This window comes from Macaca mulatta, chromosome 11, assembly GCF_049350105.2.
Source record: "Macaca mulatta isolate MMU2019108-1 chromosome 11, T2T-MMU8v2.0, whole genome shotgun sequence".
In the NCBI taxonomy this organism is placed as follows: domain Eukaryota; kingdom Metazoa; phylum Chordata; class Mammalia; order Primates; family Cercopithecidae; genus Macaca; species Macaca mulatta.
Genome location: NC_133416.1, coordinates 139,153,690 through 139,179,737, shown reverse-complemented (window position 1 = coordinate 139,179,737; position 26,048 = coordinate 139,153,690). Strand labels below are relative to the sequence as shown.

General features: G+C 50.7%; 1 protein-coding gene and 1 non-coding gene across 5 annotated transcripts in view; one reads left to right on the top strand and one right to left on the bottom strand.

The window, feature by feature from the left end:
* Positions 1-1,685: 1,685 nt before the first annotated feature.
* Positions 1,686-1,791, top strand: LOC114671147 (U6 spliceosomal RNA). Its single transcript, XR_003721043.2, has one exon. It is a non-coding gene; the product is annotated as a U6 spliceosomal RNA (small nuclear RNA).
* A 15,492-nt stretch (positions 1,792-17,283) lies between these two features.
* Positions 17,284-26,048, bottom strand: part of SFSWAP (splicing factor SWAP) — a 93,467-nt gene continuing 84,702 nt past the window's right edge. For all 4 annotated transcript variants that reach the window (XM_077955849.1, XM_001105117.5, XM_015109713.3 and 1 more), the window contains 3 exons: positions 19,636-19,809; positions 17,920-17,992; positions 17,284-17,597 (listed from right to left, as the gene is read on the bottom strand). In XM_077955849.1, coding sequence (XP_077811975.1) covers positions 17,532-17,597; positions 17,920-17,992; positions 19,636-19,809 — 313 coding nt within the window. In that variant the 3' untranslated portion in view covers positions 17,284-17,531. The remainder of the gene's footprint in view (positions 17,598-17,919; positions 17,993-19,635; positions 19,810-26,048) is intronic.

Genomic DNA, 26,048 nt, shown 5'->3' with positions numbered 1-26,048 from the left:
TGAGTGGAGCGCCTGGAAAACCTCATTTCCAGCGTGGCGTGTCTTCCTTCCGTTAACACTGAAAGTTTTACCCAACGACGCGTTTAAGTTTTTTTTTTTTCTTTTTGAGATGGGGTCTTGCTCTGTCACCCAGGGAATCCTCCCACCTCAACCTCCCAAGGAGCTGGGACTACAGGCGCACACCACCACATCCTGCTCTTTTTTTTTTTTTTTTTTTTAATTTTATGGTGATGGGGTTTTGCCACGTTGTCCAGGCTGGTCTCAAACTCCTGGTCTCAAGCTATCCACCTACCTCAGCCTCACAAAGTGCTAGGATAACAGGTGTGAGCCATCATGCCTGGCCAAGTTTTGTTTTGTTTTGTTTAATTTTAAATTAAATTTTATTTTTAGAGTTGGGCTCTTGCTATGTTTCCCAGGCTGGTCTTGAATTCTTAGCTTTGAGCCATCCTCCCAGCTTGGCCGTCCTAAGCAGTGGAATTACAGTCGCGAGCCGCTGTGCCTGACCTCACTGAGGTTTTTTATCATAGAACAATAACAAACGCGCCGTGCCCATAGTTCTGTATCTAGTGAATGCTGTTGCTAGGACTTGCTCCTGGTTAGTTTGGCCTCAGATACTGTATTTTTCCATGTTTCTACGTTGAGCCTGGCCTTGTGTGACTTGTGTGAAACATCCACTTCTCCACCCTCTTTGTTCTCTGCCAGTGGTAATTTCTTGAGTCATTTCATTTTTGCTGCAGGAAATCAGGTTTTTTTTTTTTTTTTTTTTTTTTTTCAGATGGAGTCTTGCTCTGTTGCCCAGGCTGGAGGGCAGCGGCGCAATCTCAGCTGACTACAATCTCCCTCTCCCGGGTTCAAGCGATTCTCCTGCCTCAGCCTCCTGAGTAGCTGGGATTACAGGTGCCCACCACCACACCTGGCTAATTTTGGTATTTTTAGTAGAGACAGGGTTTCACCATGTTGGCCAGGCTGGTCTCGAACTCCTAATGTCAGGTGATCCGCCCACCTTGGCCTCCCAAAGTGCTGGGATGACAGGCGTGAGCTGCCACACCCGGCAGGAAATCAGGTTTTAAGGGACTTGCCTATGAGTGAGTGTGATGGCTGGAGCCTCTCAACACTGCAGATCGCTGTAAATGAAGAGTGTGGAATGACGGATCTCTACGGTTCACGTGGGCCATCAGACTGATAAGCTGTACATAATCTGTAGGATATTCACATTAATATATTTACATAAATATAACTTTAAAGAAGATTTACTATAACAGCTAAAATTATGACTAATGATATTAGATTTTAAGTTTTATACAATTTTGAAACATTATTTATTTATTTTTGAGACGGAGTCTCACTCTGTCGCCCAGGCTGGAGTACAGTGGCGCGATCTCGGTTCACTGCAACCTCCGCCTCCTGGGTTAAAGTGATTCTCCTGCCTCAGTCTCCTGAATAGCCGGGATTACAGGCGTGTGCCACCACGCCTGGCTAATTTTTGTATTTTTAGTAGAGATGGGGTTTCACCATGTTGGCCAGGCTTCTCCAAGAATTTTGTTCTTGGAGAAGCTGCTAAAGATGTCAAAAGGTTTAAAACAATTGAACGAAAGGTGATCATAGGTCACTGTGAAATAATAGTCGTTTGTTTCACTGAAGTGATAATCAAAAGACTTTGAAAGCAAGACAGAGATAGTTACACAGCACTGGCTGCGGCAGCACAGACACTAAAATTGGAGTGACACAGAGGAGTTAGCAGGGCCCTTGTGCAAGGATGACATGCAAATTCGTGAAGCCTTCCATATTTTTAAAATAATAAAATTATAAATATTAAAAAATTATTTTTTGGCCAAGTGTGGGGGCTCATGCCTGTAATCCCAGCACTTTGGGAGGCCGAGGGGGGCGGATCACCTGAGGTCAGGAGTTTGAGACCAGCCTGGGCAACATGGCAAAACCCGGTCTCTACCAAAAAATACAAAAATTAGCCGGGTGTGGTGGCGCCTGTAATCCCAGCTACTCGGGAGGCTGAGGCAGGAGAATCGCTTGAACCCAGGAGGCAGAGGTTGCAGTGAGCAGAGATGGTGCCACTCCACTCCAGCTGGGGCAACAGAGCGAGATTCCATCTCAAAAAAAAAAAAAAAAAAACCCACCATTTCAGGGTGTGCACTTCCATGCATTTAGGACATTTACAAAGTTGTGCGGGCCGGGCGCGGTGGCTCAAGCCTGTAATCCCAGCACTTTGGGAGGCCGAGACGGGCAGATCACGAGGTCAGGAGATCGAGACCATCCTGGCTAACACGGTGAAACCCCGTCTCTACTAAAAAATACAAAAAACTAGCCAGGCATGGTAGCGGCACCTGTAGTCTCAGCTACTCGGGAGGCTGAGGCAGGAGAATGGCGTAAACCCGGGAGGCGGAGCTTGCAGTGAGCTGAGATCGCGCCTCTGCACTCCAGCCTGGGCGACAGCGAGACTCCATCTCAAAAAAAAAAAAAAAAAAAACAAAAGTTGTGCAGATGCCACCTTGTGAATGTCCTAAACTCCACCACATTCCAGCCTGGGCAATAGAGCCAAGCCTTGTCTTACCAAAAAAAAAAAAAAAAGTTTTTTTAAAAAGGTTACATGGATGTAACCTTTATTTATTTTTATTCATTTTTTTCGAGACAGGGTCTCAATCTGTTGTTGCTCAGGCTAGAATGCAGTGCTGCAATCTCGGCTCACTGCAACCTCCACCTCTTGGGCTCAAGTGATCCTCCCACCTCAGCCTCCCAAGTAGCTCTGCACCACCGCACCTGGCTAATTTTTTGTTTATTTTTTGTAGAGATGGAGTCTCACTATGTTGCCCAGGCTGGTCTCAAACTCCAAGGTTCAAGCAATCTTCCTGCCTCAGCCTCCCAAAGTGCTGGGTTTACAAGTGTGAGCTACCACATCCACTCCTCTTTCTTATAATAATTACAAAAAATATTGACTGGAATGCTAAAGCTGTGAGTTTTATCTCAAACCCATTAGAAAAGTTAGCAGATTCAAAGTAAGCAGAAAAAAAAAATAGAGAACTTAGAAGGCTCTCCACATTAGCTCTATAGTTGAAGGCTTTTTCTTTTTTGAAAAGACTGTTTGAATAATGATAATGTGAGCTCTTAATTTTTCTTGATGTAATTTGTCCACCAGTTAAAAAAATGTTCATGAGAATAGGCTATAATATGTAGGTGGCTGGAGTCCCAGAAAACTTGGCATGTCTTAATATTTAAGAATCCCATTCTGTTTCTTATTAATATCTTTAGAGCAAAGAAAATTCTGTAAATCCTGTCAGAGAATGTTAGGAGTTCGACCAGTGTTTTTAGATGGTGGTGACTGGCCTAGCAGCTTTAAAAAAGTTTTTTCTTTGTATCTCCTAGTATGTATTTTTTCCAATTATGAATTCAATGTGAAACCCAGTGGTTTTTAATTAGCCACCCTGTGTCCACCATTTAGAATGTTTATTTTTGTTCTTGGAAGATTTTTAGAAACAAAAAAGGGAAAATGGCCAAATCGTGCATGTGACCAAACTATAATCAGGATTTGCAAAAAAATTTTGACCCAGGCATGTAGATCCAATGAAACATTCAGCTAGGAGCAGTGATCAACAGTGAATTTACCAGAAAGACACACCTCCAGACGGAATCTGAGTTCTGTCAAGAAAGACACTTGTTTTTCTGTTTTGATCCTAGGAGGAATGTAAGGGCTTTTATTAAGGCAACCTTATAACCAAACCAAATCCTGAATAAAGTGGAGAGCTTCTACCTAAAAAGAGGGAGGCCTGGCCTGAGAGAAGATTCAGCAGGGCAGAAAAGGCAAGAGGCAGGAGTTAGCAGCTCAGGTGGGAATCGCCGGTTCTAAGAGCCACGGTTTCCTTCCAACAGTGACTGCTTTTCAGGTCCCACTTCTGACACCATTTATCTCAACTGAAGTATCAGGGAGAGGCTCTTTAAAAGAAAATTATATATATATGTGTGTGTGTGTGTGTGTGTGTGTGTATATATATATGTGTATATATGTGTGTATATATATATATATTTTTGAGATGGAGTTTCATTCTTGTTGCCCAGGCTGGAGTGCAGTGCCGTGATCTCAGCTCACTGCAACCTCTGCCTCCTGGGTTCAAGAGATCCTCCTGCCTCAGCTTCCCGAGTAGCTGGCATTACAGGCATGCACCACCATGCCCAGCTAGTTTCGTATTTTTAGTAAAGATGGGTTTCTCCATGTTGGTCAGGCTGGTCTTGAACTCCCGACCTCAGGTGATCCACCCACCTTGGCCTCCCAGAGTGCTGGGATTACAGGCGTGAGCCACTGTGCCCGGCAAGAAAATGGTATTCATTTGGGAATGGGGAATTGCAGTGGGAATACGTGTGCCATAGTGAACTATGTGCATTACTGGGGGTGAGGGCTAGGGGTGAAAGAAGATGAAGCCTTTACAGAATGAATGAGGAAGATGACATAATTGTTTTGAGATCATTCTATTTGGCTGACTGGGCACAGTGGCTCACACCTGTAATCCCAGCACTTTGGAAGGTCGAGGCAGGCGGATCACCAGAGGTCGGGAGTTTGAGACCAGCCTGACCAACATGGAGAAACCCGTCTCTACTAAAAAATACAAAATTCACTAGGTGTGGTGGTGCAGGTGCCTGTAATCCCAGCTACTTGGGAGGCAGAGGCAAGAGAATCGCTTGAACCTGGGAGGTGGGGGTTTCGATGAGCCAAGATTGCACCATTGCACTCCAGCCTGGAAGACAAGAGCAAAAATCCATCTCAAAAAAAAATCAAAAATTTATCTTTGGCTACAAAGATCAATAACAAAGGCAATGCCAGTTCAAGGTTAGACAGGCAGTTGCTGGGTAGAGGTTTTCACGGTAGCTTTTGTGTAGGTTTCAATGGCCTTTGTGCAATGTTGTGTTTTTTTGCATTTTTATTTTTTCATTTTTTTTTTTTTTTTTTTGAGACAGAGTCTCGCTCTGTCACCCAGGCTGGAGTGCAGTGGCATGATCTTGGCTCACTGCAAGCTCCGCCTCCCGGGTTCACGCCATTCTCCTGCCTCAGCCTCCCGAGTAGCTGGGACTACAGGCGCCCGCCACCTCGCCCGGCTAGTTTTTTTGTATTTTTTAGTAGAGACGGGGTTTCACTGTGTCAGCCAGGATGGTCTCGATCTCCTGACCTCGTGATCCGCCCGTCTCGGCCTCCCAAAGTGCTGGGATTACAGGCTTGAGCCACCGCGCCTGGCCTCTTTTTGTTTTTTCATGAGTCCGTATGAGTCCATTTTTGCAGTCTTTTCTGATCATTTTGTTTTCAGGCATTGATGTGTGAGAGCCTTTCTCTTCAGGGCCTTCCTCAGGCCTGTTTGTCAGGGCGTTTTGTTTTATTTTGTTTTTTAAAACAGAAGTGATTCTGACAACTTTCATGAAATCAAGACCTGGGCACTAGGTTTGTTCATTGCTGCTTGGGCCTCATTGGTCAGTGAAAGAAACGTGTGTGTACGAAGCCCTGCACATACACATACACAAATATTTTCCTATGCAACCTTACCTGTAGCTGTGTTCAGCTGCATGAGTTCACACTGACATCTCCAACCCTCGTCCATCGCCACATGCACCACGCCAGCCTCTCCCCTTGCTCATCCTGGGAGTCGCCTTGTCCCTCTCTCTTGCTCTCCCTCTTCCCAACCGTGGAGCCCAGGACGCAGCCTCCTCAGTCCCTCTGGGGCCTCCCGCGGCTCTGTGCACTCTCGCGCAGGCCCCCTTGCTGTGGACTTGACTCTACTTTCAGCCTCCCCACCCTACTCTCCCCAAAGCACATTCTGAGAGCTCTCTGAAGCACATGGAGGCCTGAGGCTGAGCCCTCTTTTGCGTCCCTGTCTTCCCAGGATACTGCTTGGGGAAAGGACATGCTCGGGACCCATCTGTCAGCTGAATGGAGGTCGGGTGGTGCAGGGCTGGCATCCAGAGGGCACTTCCTCTGCGTGTATGCTGAGCCCCTGTGAGGTGCCAGGCTCTCTGCTTCCTGGGAGCTGGGGCCAAACTCCGAAGAAAGCAGAGCTGCCACCCTCCAGAAGCTGGTGGGTCCTGGGTGGTGGTGGCCAAAAGGGACACTGGCTACTGCAAGCTTGTTTCTGCTTTTGCACAATTTTTTTTTTTTTTTGAGATGCAATCTCACTCTTTGCCAAGGCTGGAGTGCAGGGGTGCAGTCTTGGCTCACCACAACCTCCGCCCACGGGTTCAAGTGATTCTCCTGCCTCAGCCTCCCAAGTAGCTGGGATTACAGCCGCCCACCACTATGCCCAGCTAATTTTTGTATTTTTAGTAGAGGCGGGGTTTCACTATGTTGGCCAGGTTGGTCTCAAACTCCTGACCTCAGGTGATTTCGCCTGCCTTGGCCTCCCAAAGTGTTGGGATTACAGGCGTGAGCCACCGCACCCAGCTGCACAATTTTTCAAGAGCTGGCAGGACCTGCTGTACTCAGAAAGAAACCTGGGTTATTTCCAGGTTAGTAGAGGCATCAGCTGGCCTTGTTTCCATGGTAGTCTAGCAACCCACGGCAGAATCTGTCCAAGGGGAAGACAGAGGTGGCTCAGCTCTGCAGAATTTGAGATCTGAACCAACGAAAAATCGTCGGCAGTGCTTTCTCAAATTCTTTTTCAACATTTGACTTTCATGTTTCCCTAAGCTGCCCCCGCTGAATAGCTAATGAACTTGTAATTAAAGCAACTTTTCACATGGTGAAAAGCCGCATTCCAGCACCCGTGGCTCGGGCTCTCAGTCCGGGGCTGGAACCCAGCCCGGCGCAGCAGCTGTGCAATCCCGGACCCTCATGTTTATGGAGTGGGTAGAACGGCTGCCCTCCAGGACCCCGCCCCTGTGCACCTTCTTGTGGGAACACCTTCCTGGGGGCGGACCTGGCCCACGAGGTGCACCAGGGTGCTGGCCGCTTTCAGCCGGGGGATGAGTGGCCGTATCGCGCTCAGTGGAAGCCCAGTTCCCTGCACTGTGGATTGCGAAAGGAGTTGAAGAAAGGCGGAGGCAGCCTGGGCCTCGTGCTGCACCGGCGCTGGGAGGGTCGTCCACGCGCCACCCCGGCCGTCCATGCGCCACCCCGGCTCTGGGACCCTCTGGAGCGGCCGGGGCCCAGCGCCCCCTGCCCTGGGGGAACCGCCCGCTGCCTGGCGTGATTCCCGTGGTTGGGGCGGAGAGTTGGCGTCTGCTGCTCACCGGAAAGGAGCCGAACGCAGCGTTTAGTCTCCAGTCAAAACGGAGCAGCGGCGAGAGAGCGCGGGGGGCGCCAGCAACCGGGGGGCGCCTGGTTCTCCGGCCGCTCCCTGCAGCTGAGGAAACTGAGGCTGAAGAGGCCCGGGCGGGGCGTCCCTGCCCGCCCCACACTCCGCCCGCAGCGCCTTCCGCTCCTTCTGTTCCGGGTCCCAGCGGGGCGCGCTTTGCCCTGGAGAGGGTTCTGTCGTCTGTCTGGGTTGAGTAACGTTTCCAAGACGCCAACAGTTCAAAGATCTAATACAAATGTCTCCCTTTTTTTTTTTTTTTTTTTTTGAGACAGGGTTTCACTCTCACCCAGGCTGGAGTGCGGTGGCGCGATCTCGGCTCACTGCAACCTCCACCTCCCGGGTTCAAGTGATTCTCCTGCCTCAGCCTCCCGTGTAGCTGGGATTACAGGCGCGCACCATCATGCCCAGCTAATTTTTTGTATTTTAAGTAGAGTCGCGGTTTCACCATATTGGCCAGGCTGGTCTTGAACTCCTGACCTCAGGCGATCCATCCACCTCGGCCTCCCGAAGTGCTGGGATTACAGGCATGAGCCACCGTGCCCAGCCACAAAAGTCTCTTTAAAAAGTTTATCCGGCCGAGCGCGGTGGCTCAAGCCTGTAATCCCAGCACTTTGGGAGGCCGAGACGGGCGGATCACGAGGTCAGGAGATCGAGACCATCCTGGGGAACACGGTGAAACCCCGTCTCTACTAAAAAATACAAAAAACTAGCCGGGCGAGGTGGCGGCGCCTGTAGTCCCAGCTACTCGGGAGGCTGAGGCAGGAGAATGGCGTGAACCCGGGAGGCGGAGCTTGCAGTGAGCCGAGATCGCGCCACTCACTCCAGCCTGGGCGACAGAGCGAGACTCCGTCTCAAAAAAAAAAAAATAAATAAAAAAAGTTTATTTAGGTCCGGGCGCGGTGGTGCTTGCCTGTAATCCCAGCACTTTGGGAAGCCGAGGTGGGCGGATTACTTCAGGTCAGGAGTTCGAGACCAGCTTGGTTAATATGGTGAAACCCCATCTCTATTAAAAGTACAAAAAAAAAAAAAAAAAAAAAAATTAGCTGGGCGTGGGGCACGCGCCTGTAATCCCAGCTTCTCTGTCCCGAGGCTGAGGCGCCAGAATTGCTGGAACCTGGGAGCCAAAACTGCACCACTGTACTCCAGCCTGGGCAACAGAGTGAGACTCCATCTCAAAAAAAGAAAAAAGAAAAAGTTTATTTTTTTTATTTTTTAATTTAATTTTTTTTTTTTTTTGAGACGGAGTCTCGCTCCGTCGCCCAGGCTGGAGTGCAGTGGCGCGTTCTGGGCTCACTGCAAGCTCCGCCTCCTGGGTTTACGCCATTCTCCGGCCTCAGCCTCCCGAGTAGCTGGGACTACAGGCGCCGCCACCTCGCCCGGCTAATTTTTTGTATTTTTAGTAGAGACGGGGTTTCACCGTGGTCTCGATCTCCTGACCTCGTGATCCGCCCGCCTCGGCCTCCCAAAGTGCTGGGATTACAGGCGTGAGCCACCGCGCCCGGCGAAAAAGTTTATTTAGGCCGTTTGGTGGCTCACGCCTGTAATCCCATCACTTTGGGAGGCCGAGGTGAGTGGATCACTTGAGACCAGGAGTTCGAGACCAGCCTGGTCAACACAGTGAAACCCTCATCTCTACCAAAAAATGCAAAAATTAGTGGGATGTGGTGGTGTGTGCCTGTAGTCCCCAGGAGGCTGAGGCAGGAGAATTGCTCGAACCTGGGAGGTGGAGGTTGCAGTGAGCTGAGATCGTGCCATTGCACTCCAGCCTGCGCATCAAGAGCAAGAAACTCTGTCTCAAAAAAAAAAAAAAAAAAAAAAAAAGGCCGGGCGCGGTGGCTCACGCCTGTAATCCCAGCACTTTGGAAGGCCGAGGCGGGCGGATCACAAGGTCAGGAGATCGAGACCACGGTGAAACCCCGTCTCTACTAAAAATAGAAAAAAATTAGCCGGGCGCAGTGGCGGGCGCCTGTAGTCCCAGCTACTCGGGAGGCTGAGGCCGGAGAATGGCGTGAACCCGGGAGGCGGAGCTTGCAGTGAGCCGAGATTGCGCCACTGCACTCCAGCCTGGGCGACAGAGCGAGACTCCGTCTCAAAAAAAAAAAAAAAAAGTTTTTCAGTGTATTCACAGATTTGTGCAACCATCACCAGCCTGCTTTAGAATATTTTTAGCACTTCAAAAAGAACCTTACAGCCATCAGCGGTCACTCCTTATTTCTCCCCAATCCCCCCAGCCCGAGGCAACCACTACTGCTTGTGGATGTACCTATTCTGGACATTTCACATAAATGGGATCTTAGGTGGATGCCGAGCAGTGGGATTGCCAGGTTGCATGTTCAGCCTTTTGAGGAAGAGCCGGACTGTTTTCCAAAGTGCTGTACCATTTTACATCCCACCTGCAGTGTATGAGCGTTCCAATTTCTCCAACACCCCCTACTCTTGCCAGCACCTGTGCTGTCTTCTTGATCCAGCTGTCCTAACCGGTGTGTGGTGGCGCCTCACTGCGATTTGCGTTGCCCTTCCCTGACGGCTAATGGTGTTGAGCCTCTTTTCCTGTGCTGACTAGCATCTGTATCTGTTATGTGGAGGAATGTCTATTCAGATCTTTTGACCATTTTTTAATTGGGTTATTTTCTTTTTATTATTGAATTGTAAGAGTTCCTTACATATGCTGGATACAAATCCCTTACCAGACACGCGATTTGCAGTTTTCCTTCCATTCTGTGAGCTTTTCACTTGATGGTGTCCTTTGACGCACAAAAGTTGTACGTTTTGATGAAGTCCAGTCTGTCATTTTTTCTCTCGTTGGTCGTGCTTCTGTGGTCCTGTTGAAGACACCACGGCCACCACAGTCGCAAAGGTTTAGCTTCTTACGCTGGTCCGCAGTTTCCACTCTTACCTGTTGGCCTCTGAGCCAGTTTGAGTTCACATTTGCACATGGTGTGAGGGAAGGATCCAGCTTCGTTCTTTGCACGTGGACACATGCCTTTCCCAGCAGCGCTTATTGAAATGAGCACTTTTTTGTCCCCTGAATTGTCTCGGCTTTCAGTTCTGCCCCATCAGTTAGCTCTGCATGGTCCGGGTCCCTGCGCCGTCCAGTAAGTTTTCCAACTCTGAATTGTGAGTCTTCCAACTTTGTTCTTTTTCATGAGTGTTTTGGCTATTCTGGGTACAAATGCTTTTATTTATTTATTTTTTTGAGACGGAGTCTTGCTGTATCACCCAGGCTGGAGTGCAGTGGTGTGATCTCTGCTCACTGCAAGCTCTGCCTCCTGGGTTGAAACGATTCTCCTGCCTCAGCCTCCCGAGTACCTGGGATTACAGGCACGCGCCACCATGCTTAGTTAATTTTTATATTTTTAGTAGAGATGGAGTTTCACCATGTTGGTCATGCTGGTCCCGAACTTCTGACCTCAGGTAATCCACCTGCCTCAGCCTCCCAAAGTGCTGGGATTACAGGAGTGAGCCACTGCACCTGGCCAGGTTATACATTTTAAATTTTGAAACAAATTTATTTAAAAAAATTTGTGAAAAAGAATATTTTGTGATATGTAAAAATTCTATGAAATTCAGATCTCAGGGTTCACACATAAAATTTTATTGGAACTCAGCCACACCTGCTCATTTACATATAGTCTCTGGCTGCTTTTATGCAACATCAGAGTTGAATAACAGAAACTGGATGCTCTGCAAATACTAAGATGTTTACCATCTGGCTTTTGCTGAACGTTTGCTTATGCTAAAGATGTTTGTGCAGATATGAGAAATGACTTAGGTACAAGGCTTTTAGAGTAGTGTTATTTGTAGCAGCAGGATCAGAGACAACCCAAATGTGCTCCAGAAGAGGACTGGTTAATCAGCAATGCGCCATTTATAAAATGGAATATTATACAGCTATGAAAAGAATGAAGAACTTCCCCAGCCCAGAGGCGTCCAGGGAGACAGGACTCGATACAAGGTTGGAAGCCGGATGGGATCCTGGGACAAAAGAAGGACATTAGGGAAACAAAGGGAATCTGAAGTATGGACTTTCAATAATAATAATGTATCAATATTGGTTCATTGATTATAACAAATGTACCATCCTAATGTAAGGTGTTGCCAGGAGCGGTGGCTCACGCCTGTAATCCCAGCACTTTGGGAGGCTGAGGCGGACGGATCACGAGGTCAGGAGATCGAGACCATCCTGGCTAACCTGGTGAAATGCCGTCTCTACTAAAAATACAAAAATTAGCCAGGTGTGGCGGTGTGCGCCTGTAGTCCCAGCTGCTGGGGAGGCTGAGGTAGGAGAATGGCGTGAACCCAGGAGGTGGAGCTTGCAGTGAGCTGAGATCCCGCCAGTGCACTCCAGCCTGGGCAACAGAGTGAGACACTATCTCAAAAAAAAAAAAAAAAAGTTTATTATTCTTTGGGTGGCCAAGGCGGGCAGATCACTTGAGGTCCGGAATTCGAGACCAGCCTGGCCAACATGGTGAAACCCCGTCTGAACAAAAATATAAAAATTAGCTGGGCGTGGTGATGCATGCCTGTAGTCCCAGCTACTCAGGAGTCTAAGGCAAGAGAATCGCTTGAACCCAGGAGGCAGAGATTGCAGTGAGCCGAGATCGCACCACTGCACTCCAGCCTGGGCGACAGAGTGAGACTCCATCTCTTTTTTTTTTTTTTTTTTTTTTTGAGACGGAGTCTCGCTCTGCCGCCCAGGCTGGAGTGCAGTGGCCAGATCTCAGCTCACTGCAAGCTCCGCCTCCCGGGTTCACACCATTCTCCTGCCTCAGCCTCCCGAGTAGTTGGGACTACAGGCGCCCGCCACCGCGCCCGGCTAGTTTTCTGTATTTTTTAGTAGAGACGGGGTTTCACCGTGTTAGCCAAGATGGTCTCGATCTCCTGACCTCGTGATCCGCCCGTCTCGGCCTCCCAAAGTGCGGATTACAGGCTTGAGCCACCGCGACCGACCGAGACTCCATCTCAAAAAAAAAAAAAAAAAAAAGAAAAGAAAAGAAAAAAGAGTTTATTATTTAAAAAATAGGGAAGCTCTTTATGTTCGGATAAGGAAATGACTCCGAGACATACAGTAACCGCAAAAGCAAGATGATGCTGGCACAGAATAGAAATGATACACACTTTCTGTGTATAAAGATGTGTATTGGGGCTGGAGGGGGAGAATATATTTGCATATTTGCTTGTATTTATACAAAGAAACTTGGAAAGATTCACAAGAAATTCCTATGTAGCCACGTGAATGAATCACGTATTCGGACAAATAAAACCCCAAATGTTGGCCGTGAGGTGGAAGTTCTCAGCATTCCTAGCGATGCCTGCTCCTCAAAGGCCTGCCCGGCCTCCTCAGCTCCTCGTTCCCAAGCCCTTTCCCGGCCTCGCCCCGCTCTTGCTCACAACCCCCAGTGCCTGTCTGGCTCCCGGAATCTGGCAGAGCAACCCAGCCCTCTCAGCTTGCATTAGGGCTCAGAGAGCTGAATGATCCAGACACGGGTCACACCCAGGGACACACGGGGCAGGGATCCAAGCTGCACACCAGGACATCAAAGCAAATGACTTCTGACAAAAGCCAGCCTTACTAAACACAGGTGAAGGAGACATTCTTTGGAGAACAATTTTATTAACAGTTTAAGAACCTTAGAAGTGATACAGTAAAACTACTGTAAATCTGTCCTAAAGAAGGAAAGAATATTTTTATTGTTGTTGTTGAGACGGAGTCTTGCTCTGTTGCCCAGGGTGGAGTGCAGTGGTGCCATCTCAGCTCACTGCAACCTCTGCCTCCTGTTTCAAGCGATTCTCCTGCCTCAGCCTCCTGAATAGCTGGGATTACAGGCGTGCACCACCATGCCCAGCTAATTTTTCTATTTTTTGGTAGAGACAGGGTTTCACTGTTGCCCAGGCTGGTCTCGAACTCCTGGCCTCAAGTGATCTGCCCACCTTGGCCTTCCAAAGTGCTGGAGTTCCAGGCGAGCCACTGCGCCCGGCCCCAGAAGGACTCTTTTTAAAGGGGAAAAACTCTAATTTCACAGCAGCATCCTTGCCGATGGTAAGGCAGGAAGCTGTCTAGATGTCCAACGGCAGGAGAGTTAGGCCTGGGGAGGGTGGGGTTGCATCTCATACGGGTGAGGGGTCCAGCCAAAGTCACCCTTGGAAATCTCTTTTTTTTTTTTTTTGAGACAGAGTCTCGCTTAGTCGCCCAGGCTGGAGTGCAATGGCGCGATCTCGGCTCACTGCAAGCTCCGCCTCCCGGGTTCACGCCATTCTCCTGCCTCAGCCTCCCGAGTAGCTGGGACTACAGGCGCCCGCCGCCTCGCCGGGCTAATTTTTTTTGCATTTTTAGTAGAGACGGGGTTTCACCGTGTTAGCCAGGATGGTCTCGATCTCCTGACCTTGTGATCCGCCCGCCTCGGCCTCCCAAAGTGCTGGGATTACAGGCGTGAGCCACTGCGCCCGGCCGGAAATCTCTTTAATCACCCATAAAGTAGGACATTTGAGGTTTAACATGATAGTCCTTAGCCGTGATAAGACTTTTTTTGTTTTTGAGACTGGAGTTTCACTCTGTCGCCCAGGCTGGAGTGCAATGGCGTGATCTTGGCTCACTGCAACCTCTGCCTCCCGGGTTCAAGCAATTCTCCTGCCTCAGCCTTCTGAGTAGCTGGGACTACAGGTGCCCGCCATCACGCCCGGCTAATTATAATTTTAATAGAGACAGAATTTCACCATGTTGCAGGTTGGTCTTGAACTCCTGGCTTCAAGTGATCCTCCTGCCTTGGCCTCCCAAAGTGCTGGGATTATAGGCATGAGCCACTGTGTGCCTGGCCCATGGTACGGAATTACTACTGTGTCATACACACAGTAATGTGTCTTGTATACACTATGCAAAGTCTAATTTTACAGGTTTTTTGTTTTTTTTTTTTTTTTTTTGAGACAGGGTCTCACTTTGTTGTCCAGGCTGGAGTGCAGTGGCTCATTCATGGCTCACTGCAGCCTCGACCTCCCAGGCTGACGCTATCTTCCCACCTCAGCCTCCTGAGTACGTGGGACTACAGGCGTCACCACGTCTGGCTAATTTTTGTGTTTTTTGTAGATACGGAGTCTTGCTCTGTTGCCCAGGCTGGTCTTGAACTCCTGGCCTCACGTGATCCTCCTGCCTTGGCCTCCCAAGGTGCTGGGACTGAATCACTTGTGCCTGACCCAGTATTTTGTTTTTAAAGATGGGGTCAGCTGGGCGTGGTGGTGCATGCCTGTAGTCTCAGGTACTCAGGGGACTGAGGCAGGAAAACCTCCTGAACCCAGGAGGCAGAGGTTGTAGTGACCTGAGATTCTGCTACTGCACTCCAGCCTGGGTGACAGAGGGAGACTCCAACTCAAAAAACAAAAAACAAAAAACAGATGGGGTCTCCCTGTCACCCAAGTGGCAGTACAGTGGCGTGATCGCAGCTCACTAGTCTCGACCTGCTGGGCTGAAGTGATCCTCCTGCCTCCGCCTCTCAAGTAGCTGGAACCTCAACTGCGTGCAGCACGCCTGGCTCCGGTATTTAGAGTGCACGTGTGCTGCTGAGTTTACCGGGGGGTCTATGCAGAGTGTGACACCACTGCACTTGTTTCCGGGGCACACTCATTTCCGGGGCACACTCATTTCCGGGGGACACTCATTTCCAGGGGACACTGGCCATCACGAATGTGACACCATTGCACTCATTTCCGGGGGACACTCATTTCCGGGGCACACTGGCCATCACGAATGTGACACCATTGCACTCATTTCCGGGGGACACCCATTTCCGGGGCACACTGGCCATCATGAATGGCCGCTCTGGAGACTGGAGTGGTTGGAGGCCGGGTGGGTGGTCTTCCTTGCTCCAGGCACTGATGCCTGCTCCCATCTATCAGGGAAGTGCCTCAACCCTTCCAGCACCAACGCACCAAACAAAAACATCACCGTTATCAGGACGTGGCAGGCCCCTCAGGATTCCCCGACGTTCCAGACGCTGGCCAAGCCTGTGTTGCCCTCGCCGACGATCCTGGCTGCTGCCGGCATAAACGTCGCCTTGACAGTGCATGGGTAAAACCACGGTCCTGCTGACGTCTGGTCCCACGTAACGATCTCCCTGCATCAAGACGCCGATGTCTGGCTCATGATCCCCGACGCTTTACAGTGGAAAATGACCCAGTGAAACAAGGAGGATGTGTGTAAAACTTGGAGGTGCAAACCCGAGGCAAAGCAAGGTTACCTCTGCACAGAGGGCCCATCTCAGGAGCAGCGCCCAGGAACCACGGCAAACACAAACAGCCTGAACATGCTGGTTGCGTCTGATCGAGGAAGCTAAGCAGGGTTGGGCCTGGTTAGTACTTGGATGGGAGACCAACTGGGAATACCAGGTGCTGGAGGCTTTTGGTAAAAAAACAAAACAAAACAAAAAAAACCACTACATACAAAAATTTTTCCATGTAAAAAAAACCTTAAAAAAAAAGTCAAAACAGCAATGACAAATTGGGGCAAACATTTACAAAATAAATAATACCAGAAGGCTAAGTCCCTTAATATGTAGAGAGTGGTTATGACTGAAAAAGAAGTCCATGGCAACACACAGGCATGGATGCGGTTGAGTTCATAAAGCAACATAAACGCATTTTTAAACAGAAGAGAAACTGTGCCATTTGACTCATCACTAAAGAAATGCAAGTAAAATCAAGCCCTTTCCATCTTTCTGATTTAGCAAAGATAGAAATGTTTGCAGACGCTGCACCAGGAGGATGTGGGTAACATCTGCCTGAGGACGGTCACCACGGCTCTGCCCCGGCAGCAAAGGCCACCTGCGACCCCGAGCAGCCACTGGGGAGCCGGAACTGAACCGCAGTGCGCTGCGGCGGGAGGAAGCCAGCGTCTTCCCAGAGACGGCTTCGTGTCCAGGTGCAGGGGGCCGATGAGCGTCTGTGGGATGGACGGCTACTGCAAGCCGTGGGCGGGGGCAGGGGGCCCCGCGGGACGTCATCTCAGAAACCAACACATCAGGAGACGCCTAGAGTGCTACATAAAGTCAGCCACCGCTTGTGAGAGGAACCAGGTATATGGGACCGTGGGGGTGGGGGTGGCAGAGGAGCCTGGCTGTGCAGGGTGCAGGCCACACGGCTTTGCTCTCTGCCTCGTCCAGGGCCTGTGGCATTTCCGAGTCGTTGTGGGCAGCTGTGGGGCCTGTGCCTATGTGTGTGCCTGGCCCCACGCACCCACCTGCTCCAGTTTGCCCTGCCTCACCTCACCCACACTGGCCTTTGTGGCAGGCAGTGTCTGGACCCCAAGTACCATAAGGAGGAAAAAGTGTAATTCCCTTTCTGGGTTTTGGTAAATTGGCAGAACTGAAAATGGAACGACCTCGGCACAGCAGGGGTTTAAGTGAACGCCAGGGAGTTTCCTTCCCGTGGGGACCAAACTATCACTGTGACCTGACTGCAGCAGACAAGCAGCAAATCCTCATTTCTGGTGTAAGGACCTTATGAGCCCCAACTCCAGGTGGCCGGACCCTCAGCTACACACAAATTATGTTTCCACTGGGGCGGCCAAAGGCTGCAGTGGAGTCCCGGGCATCCGCACGTCAGGAAAGGCACCAGGAGCAAGCAGCCAGCGCTTAAGGCAACACGCGGTGCTTGGCGCGAGGACGCGGTGCTCCGTGTGGGGACGCGGTGCTCGGCGCGGGGCCGGGCTGCTCCCCTGCTGTGTGCCACCGTGCAGGGAGGGCCTGTCCAGCAGCTGCAGCATGGGTGCCGGCAGGGACACACGCCCACGGGGAGCTGACGGCCTGGGAAGGGGCGTGCGGTGATCGCAGGAGGCATGGGATGGGGAAGGGAGTCCAGCGGCTGCTGTCAGAGGGCTGGGGGCCCAGGACAGGGAGGCCCAGCGCTGCCCATCTGTCCCCGCCACACCTCCATGACCACACGTATAATAGATGACAAACAGTCAAACAGACCCAGAAGCCAACCAAGGAGAGAAGGAAGAAACCACGCCAGGGTCTAGCTAGAAAAGGTGTTTCCTCCCATTTTATTTCATAATACATTTTCACAGAAACATGATATATTTACAAATATACAGGTAAGAGACTGCTGGTCAGAAATCTTAAAACTGAAAATGTCATCAAAAATTAATTTACAAAAGCCACCGAGGGTCCACGGAGGCGGCCAGGTGGATGGTGTGGCCAGCGTCTGCGTGAGCCTGCCCAGAAGCCCACGCAGCCTCCCAGCTCTGCCTCCGCTGGCCCCGTCTCAGGAGGCGCTGGTTTGCAGGTTTTTGGAAGCTGCAAGCATCGCTCTGACTTTGGCCATGAGATCCTGTGCAGGGCGAGACACAGAGGAGAACCTGTGAAGACCTGGCCAGACAATCCATGCGGTGAAGAAATTCATCAACGAGCTGGTGGTCAAGACCAAAGACAGTGCTTCTAGCACAGTGGGGGTGGCGGAGGAGCCTGGCTGTGTATGGTGCGGGCCACACGGCTTTGCCCTCGGCCTCACCCAGGGCCTGCGGCATTTTGCCTGAGATCCCTGTCCCGTGCTGGTGTCAATGACGGGAGGGACAGGGAATGAAAATTAGCAAAAGAAAATCCGTGAGGCCCCTTGATGAAAGGCTGGGAGCGGGAGGGGCACGCCCACTGACCTGAGTGATTTTGCTCTGCACGGAAGAAACGATTGCTGAAGAGATCTGGGCTTCTTTTTCCTGAGAGACTCCCCTGATGCAGAGAGAGAGAGAGAGAGAGAGAGCAGAGCTTACCACCGTGTGAAGACGCTGAGCCAAGGCCAGCGAACAGCATCTCCACCTCCAAACCCCAGCTCGAGGACTGAGAAGAGCCCACTGCATCTGCTTCCAGTATCCTTTTTTTTGCCCCCCCAGACAAGAGTTTCACTCTGTCGCCCAGGCTGGAGGGCAATGGCAGGTTCTCAGCTCACTGCACCTCTGCCTCCAGGATTCAAGTGATTTTCCTGCCTCAGCCTCCCGAGTAGCTGGGATTGCAGGAGTGCGCCACCACGCCCGGCTAATTTTTGTATTTTTAGTAGAGACAGGGTTTCACCATATTGGCCAGGCTGGTCTCCAGCTCCTGACCTCAGGTGATCCACCCACCTCGGCCTCCCAAAGTGCTGGGATTATAGGCGTGAGCATATCCTTCAATAAAAACAGGCTTCATAAACATGCTGTTACACGCATCTGAAATGTGTACAAACTGCAATCTAACTAAAAAAAATTTTTCATATAAAATTACCTTAAACACAAAGGAAAAAAGAAACAAAGAAAGGAAAGATGCAGCAGAACAGTGGAGCCCTCCCAGAACCATGGCCTTGAGTGGGTGCCCTCGGCCTGTGCACGAGGCGTCTGTGTGGGGAGCCAGCACCCCTGCCCCCCAGCGATGCTCAGCCTCCCGCACTGATGTGCATTTGGCCATTATCACATTTTCAGAGACAGGGTCTCTCTCTGTCACCCAGGCTGACGTGCAGTGGCGCCGTCACGGCTCACTGCAGCCTCCACCTCCTGGGCTCAAGCAATCCTCTCGCCTTAGCCTCCTGAGTAGCTGGGATTACAGATGCATGCCACCTATTTTTAGTAGAGACAAGGTCCTGCCATGTTGTCCAGACTGGTCTCAAATTCCCACCCTGGCCTCCCAAAGTGCTGGGATCACAGGTGTGAGCCACAGTGCCCGGCCCGATTGACATTTTAGCTCTAAAGTTGCCACCTCTTAGAGATTCGGATCCATCTCAAATGAGCTGAGGCCTCTGCCACCTGAATGGAAGAGTCGCACGTCCCATGATTCACATTTACGGAAGCAATCAGTTTAAAGGGAGCGGCTGTTCCCAGATGCCGCCCTCTGGTCCCTCCAGGGTGTGGGTGCCTGGGCAGTGGAGGGTGTCTGACTTGAAGTCATTATCACCTAGCCCAGGACTGGGATGCCACATCTGTGCTGCTGCCCAGGTGTGATGCCCAGCAACAGGCTGGCGTCATCTGGCCCCGGCCGTTGCAGCCTGGGGACCTGCTCCAGCCATGGCAGCCTGGGGAGCTGCTGACAGTTCCAGGTCTACTGGTCACTGCAGAGCCCAGTATGCCTGGTGAGCATCAGGCACGTGTGTGACACCCGGGCTGCCTGAAGTGGACTGCTCCACTCCTGGGCTCTGCAGGAGGGTCTCCCCAGTACAGGACCTACTCCTCTGAGCGCTCATGGATCGTGAGAAGCCTCGTCTGGGGGACTTCCTTGCTACAGGGAGTGTGATTGGCTTCGTGGCTGGTGCCCCCCAGGACACAGGCAGGGACTCAGGGAGGGAGGGAGAGTCCTGCCGGCCACCCCTTGCCCTTCCCCAAAGAGAGCCGCTGGAGGACAGGGGTTACCTGGAGCGTTCCTGGCTGGAGCCCCGACTCTCCACAGGGGAGACGCTGGCCGAGTGGGCCGAGGGGGCCGCGGGCCGGGGAGCTGCCTGCTTGCTGGGTGACACCGACTGAGACCTGGCCTTGGACTTGGTCCGCGACCGGGACCGCCTCTTCTTCTTCTTCTCGTGGGGACTTCTGAAAGGCAAGTGTTTCTGTGAGAGATGGACCTTTGGTTTAAAGGCAGAGCACAAAGGGAGAAGCTCAGACCTGAGCCAGTTTTTGGGTAAGAGTTCGTCAAGGCACAATTCAGGGATGGAACCATTCCAAACACATGAATTTTTCTTAAAGCAACTTATTTCACTGAACTGATAACTGACAACGCGGCAAATCGATCCATGGGTTTAACAAAAGCCACCCAGCACACTGAAGACGGTATGGTCTCCCTGGAAGAAGCTTCGTCCCAGTTTAGGACCTCAAGTAAAATACTTGTGGTATTTAAGATGCAACCAGCATTTTATTCACATGCAAAATACGTAAGATAAGCAACCATAGGCAGTTCACAGCGCTTTGCCGCTACGTTTCATCAATAAAAATTTCCAAAATGATACAGGAAATTATTAAAGTATCAATACATCGAAGTTTAGCGTTCCTTTTTTTAAAAAAGCGGACAGGGTTTCACGCTGCTATCCAGGCTGGAGAGAGTGGTGCCATCACAGCTCACTGCAGCCTTCACCTCCTGACCTCAAGCAACCTCCTGCCTCAGCCTCTCAGACAGTTGAGGCTAGGGGCGCAGCTTCTGGTGCTGCTGCTTCCTTTTTCTGAAGAGATGGGGTCTCACTCTGTTGTCCAGGCCAGAGCGGTGCTTCTTTCTGACCTGCCAGTTGCCCGCCGCTTGGTGATGCTGCTTAGCCTCTGGGCAGTGGAGCCTGCTCTGTGGGCAGCAGCTCAGCTCTGACTGCTGTCGTTCCCTGTCCTCTTGCCTCCCAGAGTCCACATCACCAAACTGACAATCCCGTACCAGAAATGCTTGCCGGACATTCCGGCCTGCACCTGCCCTTAGACCATCCTTCTCTCCTGCCTGTAGAGGCCGACCCTTTGGCTTCCGCCTGGTCTAGCTCCTTTCCACACCTGAGCCACGTGGCCCTCTTGGCCACTCCTCTACAAACACTTGAGAGTGAACACGTACTTGGTAAAGGCAGACAGGCCTGAGCCCTTCCCATGAGGCCCTCCAAGCCCTGAGGTGCCCTACCTGGCATCTTTCACAATTCATCTGTAACAGACGCTGCAGCCTGCGCTTCTGGGCCCTGAGTACAGAGTTTCTTGGAGAGTCTTTGCATGGGTCATTTGCATCACTGATTTCCTTCCTTCCTTCCTTCCCTCCCTCCCCATCCTTCCCCTCCCTCCTTCCTTCCTTCCCCTCCTCCCTCCCTCCTGTCCTGCTTGCTGGGGCCTGGACAGGATTTCCTTCCTTCCTTCCTTTCCTCCTCTATCCTTCCCCCACCTCCCTCCCTCCTTCCCTCCTGTCCTGCTTGCTGGTGCCTGGACAGGATTTCCTTCCTTCCTTCCCTCCCTCCCTCCTGTCCTACTTGCTGGGGCCTGGACAGGACAGATCCTAGGAGTAGGGCTGCAGGGTCCGCTGCCGCAGAAGCTGCCAGAGGCCTCCTGGCTCAGCCTCACCCTCGCTATCCAGGTGGACCCAAACTGCTCAATCTGCCAACCTGAAGGGGGAACCGTGGTTCTCTGCTGGTGTCTGACTCTCCTGGGGTTGCCATCTGCACAGCTTGCAAGCGTCTGGCCTCCCTTATGATTCTGCGTGCCACGAAGCCCCTTCCCAGCCTGGCCTCTTCTGTCTTCCAGGGAGACCCCCAGGGTCTGTGCACAGGCCCAGTTACCCCAAGCCCTGCCCCTCATCAGGGTCTCCCGACTTCATGCATTTCTTTTGTGCCAACCCCCAAGATCTGGAACATTCTTGCTTAATGGCTGGGGCTGTGCTCACAGTCTGGGGTGCAGACCCCCATCAAGGGGCCATACCCTCTACCCATCTCTCGGACCCCACTAGTGCATGGCCCTGCAGAGCTCAGACAGAGCTGTGGGAGGAGGGGCCACAGCATGCCCTGGTAGGGACAGCCCCGATATGCAGAGGGGGACTGAGCGTTTCTGTCCAGGCTCCCTTGTGTGGTTCTGGGCATGAGCAGACTGTGTTGGTGACAATGAAGTGACCTAAAGCAGCAGCGCCAGGCCTGGGGCACTCCCACCCAGCTCCATTCAAACAAGGCAGGACCTGCCAGAGGCGGTGCTGGCTGGCAGCTTAAATCCAGTTGCTGGAGGGGCTGTCCCTGGTGAGCTGGGCCCGGACAGATGACCTGGCATCTTCTGGAAGCCTGCCTGACGTGCCCAGTGAGGACAAAATGTTGTAAATGGAGATGTTGCTCTTACTGTTCAATACGCCCATGTGGGATCTGTACACAAGAGTCATTTTTCTAAATTGCAAAATGTTTTGTGAAATTTTTGTCTATGAATACATGCCAGGATTTCAAAGGAAGCAGCAAATAAATAAAATATATACCAGCATGTGACATGTGTCCGAAATGACTTACTCTCAAAATCCAGCTGAGTTTATGTGGCTGCATAATGAACAAAAAGCAGGTTACTAATCCTTAACTGTAAACTGGCTCAATTCTGCTACAATCTGACCTAAGCCCTTGCTGAAGGAATGAAGTAACTCATTCATTTTTTTAAAGCACTAAGGTGCCATTGGGTGAAACGATGTCCTCGGTGCTGGCAAGTGCGCACACCCTGACACCTGGGCCCTATCCACGCAGGGGTGTCTCTTCCTTCCAGAAAGTTCCTCAATGCCACTTCATCTATACCTTCTCCACCCTGAGCGCTCCCCACTGCTCTGATTTCTAGGGCACAGCTTAAAGCTCTATGGAAATGAACCCCACACTATGCCTGTATTTGTTTGCTGGTTTGGCTTCTTGGTTTTCTGTTGTTTCTCAGACAGTTTCCCTGTTGCTCAAGCTGGAGTGCAGGGGCACAATCCCTGCTCACTGTAGCCTTGACCTCCCAGGCTCCAGTGATCCTCTTGCCTCAGCCTCCCAAGTAGCTGCGACGACAGGCAGACGCCACCACAAACGTTTTTTTTTAAGTAGAGATGGGGGTCTCTACTTAAAAAAAAAAAAGCCTGGAAATCCTGGGCTCAAGCAATCCTCCTGCCTTGGTCTCTCAAAGTGCTGGGATTACAGGTGTGAACCACCACACCTGCCCTGTGTCTGGCTTCTTTTGCTTAGCAAAGCATGTCTGAGAGTCCTCCATGAAGCAGGGTGATCCTCAATGTGTTTCTTTCACCTATGAATAGTATTACATGACAGGACGCTACCATCGTCTGTTGATTAATTCTCCTGTTAATAGAGATTTGGTTGTTTCCAGTTTTCGGCAATTATCAATCAAAGTGTTTTTGGTCCAATGTTGACCTACAGAGGAGGTCACAGCGAGGAACAGGACAGCTGGGTGAGGGAGTAGGTGTATACTTAACTTTACAAGAAACTGCAAATATTTCCCAACCCAGTGTCTGAGAGTGCAGCCGCTGGGCCTGTGCCCACTCTCCCCAGAGCCCGTCCCGGTTTTCTGGGACGGGCGATTCCCGTCCAGTCCTGTCTCACTGGCTTCATCAGCACGGCCCTGACTGCTGACTCGTGCCGTTCCACATCTTTCCATGTGCTTACTGGCTATTTCAGTAGATCCTTTTGTGAAGTCGGCTGGCGTCCTCTGCCCCCTTCTTAATTGGGTCCTTTGTCTCTTTGGTACTGACACAGGCTTTTGTCGAGAGATACACGCGGCAAAACCTGCGGCCTGCCTATTCATCTTCTTCACTGTGCCTTTTGAGAGAAGTTTTTACACTTCAATGAAGTCTAATTGATTTTTTCCTCTTATCAAGAGGGTTTTCCACATCTTAAGGAATCTCTGCCACCCTCAAATTCATGAACATACTCTGTGTTTTCTTCAAAAAGCGTAACAGTCTGATCCGACCTGAATTAAATTTTGCAGATGGTGTGCGCCGCACCTTTCCCGTTCCGGTGTCCGGCTGTCCATGCAAGTTTTGCCGGAAAGACTTTCCCGGCTGGGTGCTGGGGCTCACGCCTGCAGCCACAGTATTCTGGGAGGCCACGGCAGGAGGACTGCTTGAGCCTAGGGGTTCAACATCAGCCTGGGCAACATAGCGAGACCGCGTCTCTAAAATAATAAAAAAAAATTAGCCAGGCATGGTGGCGTGTGCCTGTGGTCCCAGCAGAGGCAGAAGGATTCCTTGAGCCCAGGAGGCTGCAGTCAGCCGAGCTGAGCCGAGCCGAGATCCCACCACTGCTGCACTCCAGCTTGGGCGACCGGGTGAGACCCTGTCTCTTTAAAAAAAAAAAACAACACTTTCCTTTCTTTTTTCCATCACTGAATCACTGTGGCTGTGGCCCCAGCCCCCTGCCCTTTGGGTGATGAATTTTTTCTGCACTTTCTATTCCATCCCACTGTTCTGCTGTATCCTCATGCTGAGGCCACACTGCCTTGGTCACTGCAGCTTTCTGGTAAGTCTTGAAATCTTGCTCTTTGTCAAGGAGGCTGTTTCGGCTCTCCCAGGTCATCTGCATTTCCACACATGCTTCGGAGTTTGTGCCAATTTCTAGACAAGCCATGGGAGCTCTGAGTGGGACTGCACTGCATCTCTGCACCAACTTGTGGAGAACAGGCATCTCAGTAATACTTAGTTGGCTAATATTTTATGAAGTATTTTTGCATCTATGTTCTTGAGAGTCCTAGTCTGGAAACATATACGTGTGTGTGTACACACAGCACTGGTCTGTGAACACACACGTGCACACAGCACTGGTCTGTGGACATGCATGCATGCACACCAGTACTGATCTGTGAACACACACGTGCACACACACAGTACCGATCTGTGAACACATGTGCACATACAGCACTGGTATGTGAACACACACATGCACACACAGCACTGGTCTATGAACACACACGTGCACACACACAGTACAATCTGTGAATACACGTGCACACACAGAGCACTGGTCTGTAAACACACATGCATGAGCACCAGTACTGATGTGTGAATACACACGTGCACACACAGCACTGTTCTGTGAATACACACGCGCGCACACACAGCACTGGTCTGTGAACACACATGTGCGCAGACAGTACTGGTCGTGAACAGAAACGGGTGCACGTGCACACCTTTCCCCAAACACAGAATCTTTATCTGTCTTAGGTATGAGATGATGGACTCAAGAGATGAGATGGGAAGTGTTCCCTCATCTATTTTTTTAAATAGAGTACCCCTTCTTTCTTTTTTTTTGTTTTCTGAGACGGAGTCTTGCACTGTCACCTGGGCTGGAGCGCTATCTCGGCTCACTGCAACCTCCACCTCCCAAGTTCAAGTGATTCTCCTGCCTCAGCCTCCTGAGTAGCTAGGATTACAGACGCACGCTACCACACCCAGCTAATTTTTTGTACTTTTAGTAGAGATGAAGTTTCACTATGTTGGCCAGACTGGTCTCATACTCCTGACTTTGTGATCCGCCCGCCTCAGCCTCCCGAAGTGCTGGGATTACAGGCATGAAACACCACGCCCGGCCCCTCCTTTCTTGAATGTTAGAATTCACTGGTGAAGCCATCTGGGCCTGGAGTTTGGTGGAAAAGGTTTTTTTTTTTTTTTTTAGGTAAGAGTCTCACTTTGTCATCCAGGCTGGAGTGCAGTGGCACCATATTGGCTCACTGCAGCCTCCGCCTCCCAGGTTCAAGCAATTCTCCTGCCTCAGCCTCCCAAGTAGCTGGGATTACAGGTATGTGCCACCACACCTGGCTAATTTTTATATTTTTAGTAGAGACGGGGTTTTGCCATATTGGCCAGGCTGGTCAAAGTGCACTCGGCCTCCCAAAGTGCTGGGATTACAGGTGTGAGCCACCGCGCCAGGCCAGGTCTTGCTCTGTAATCCACTCTACAATCACTGCCTTTTAACTAGTCTTTAGTCTTCTTACATTTAATGTAATTATTTTACAATGGTTTTAAGCCTACAATCTTGTTTTTTATTTGTCCCATTTGTTCTTTCCCCCACCTGCCCTTTTCTGCTGTTTCATGAATTTAAGAAAGCATCTAGAATCCTACTTTATATCTTCTATTGGCTTTTTAGCTACATTTTTGTTTTTAGTGGTTGCTCTAGGGAATTAAGTTACGCATCCTTCAGTTAGCAAAGTCTACCTTGAATTAACATTTCATGGATAAAGAAAGATCTTTACTGCAGCAGTAAACTCCCATTCACTCACTCAACAAATAGCTGTCCATGTGCCTTGTGCAGTGTTAAGTACTAGAAACTCAATGGGGAAAACCTGTAACTAATCATTCATTGTATTTGCTACAATAAGAT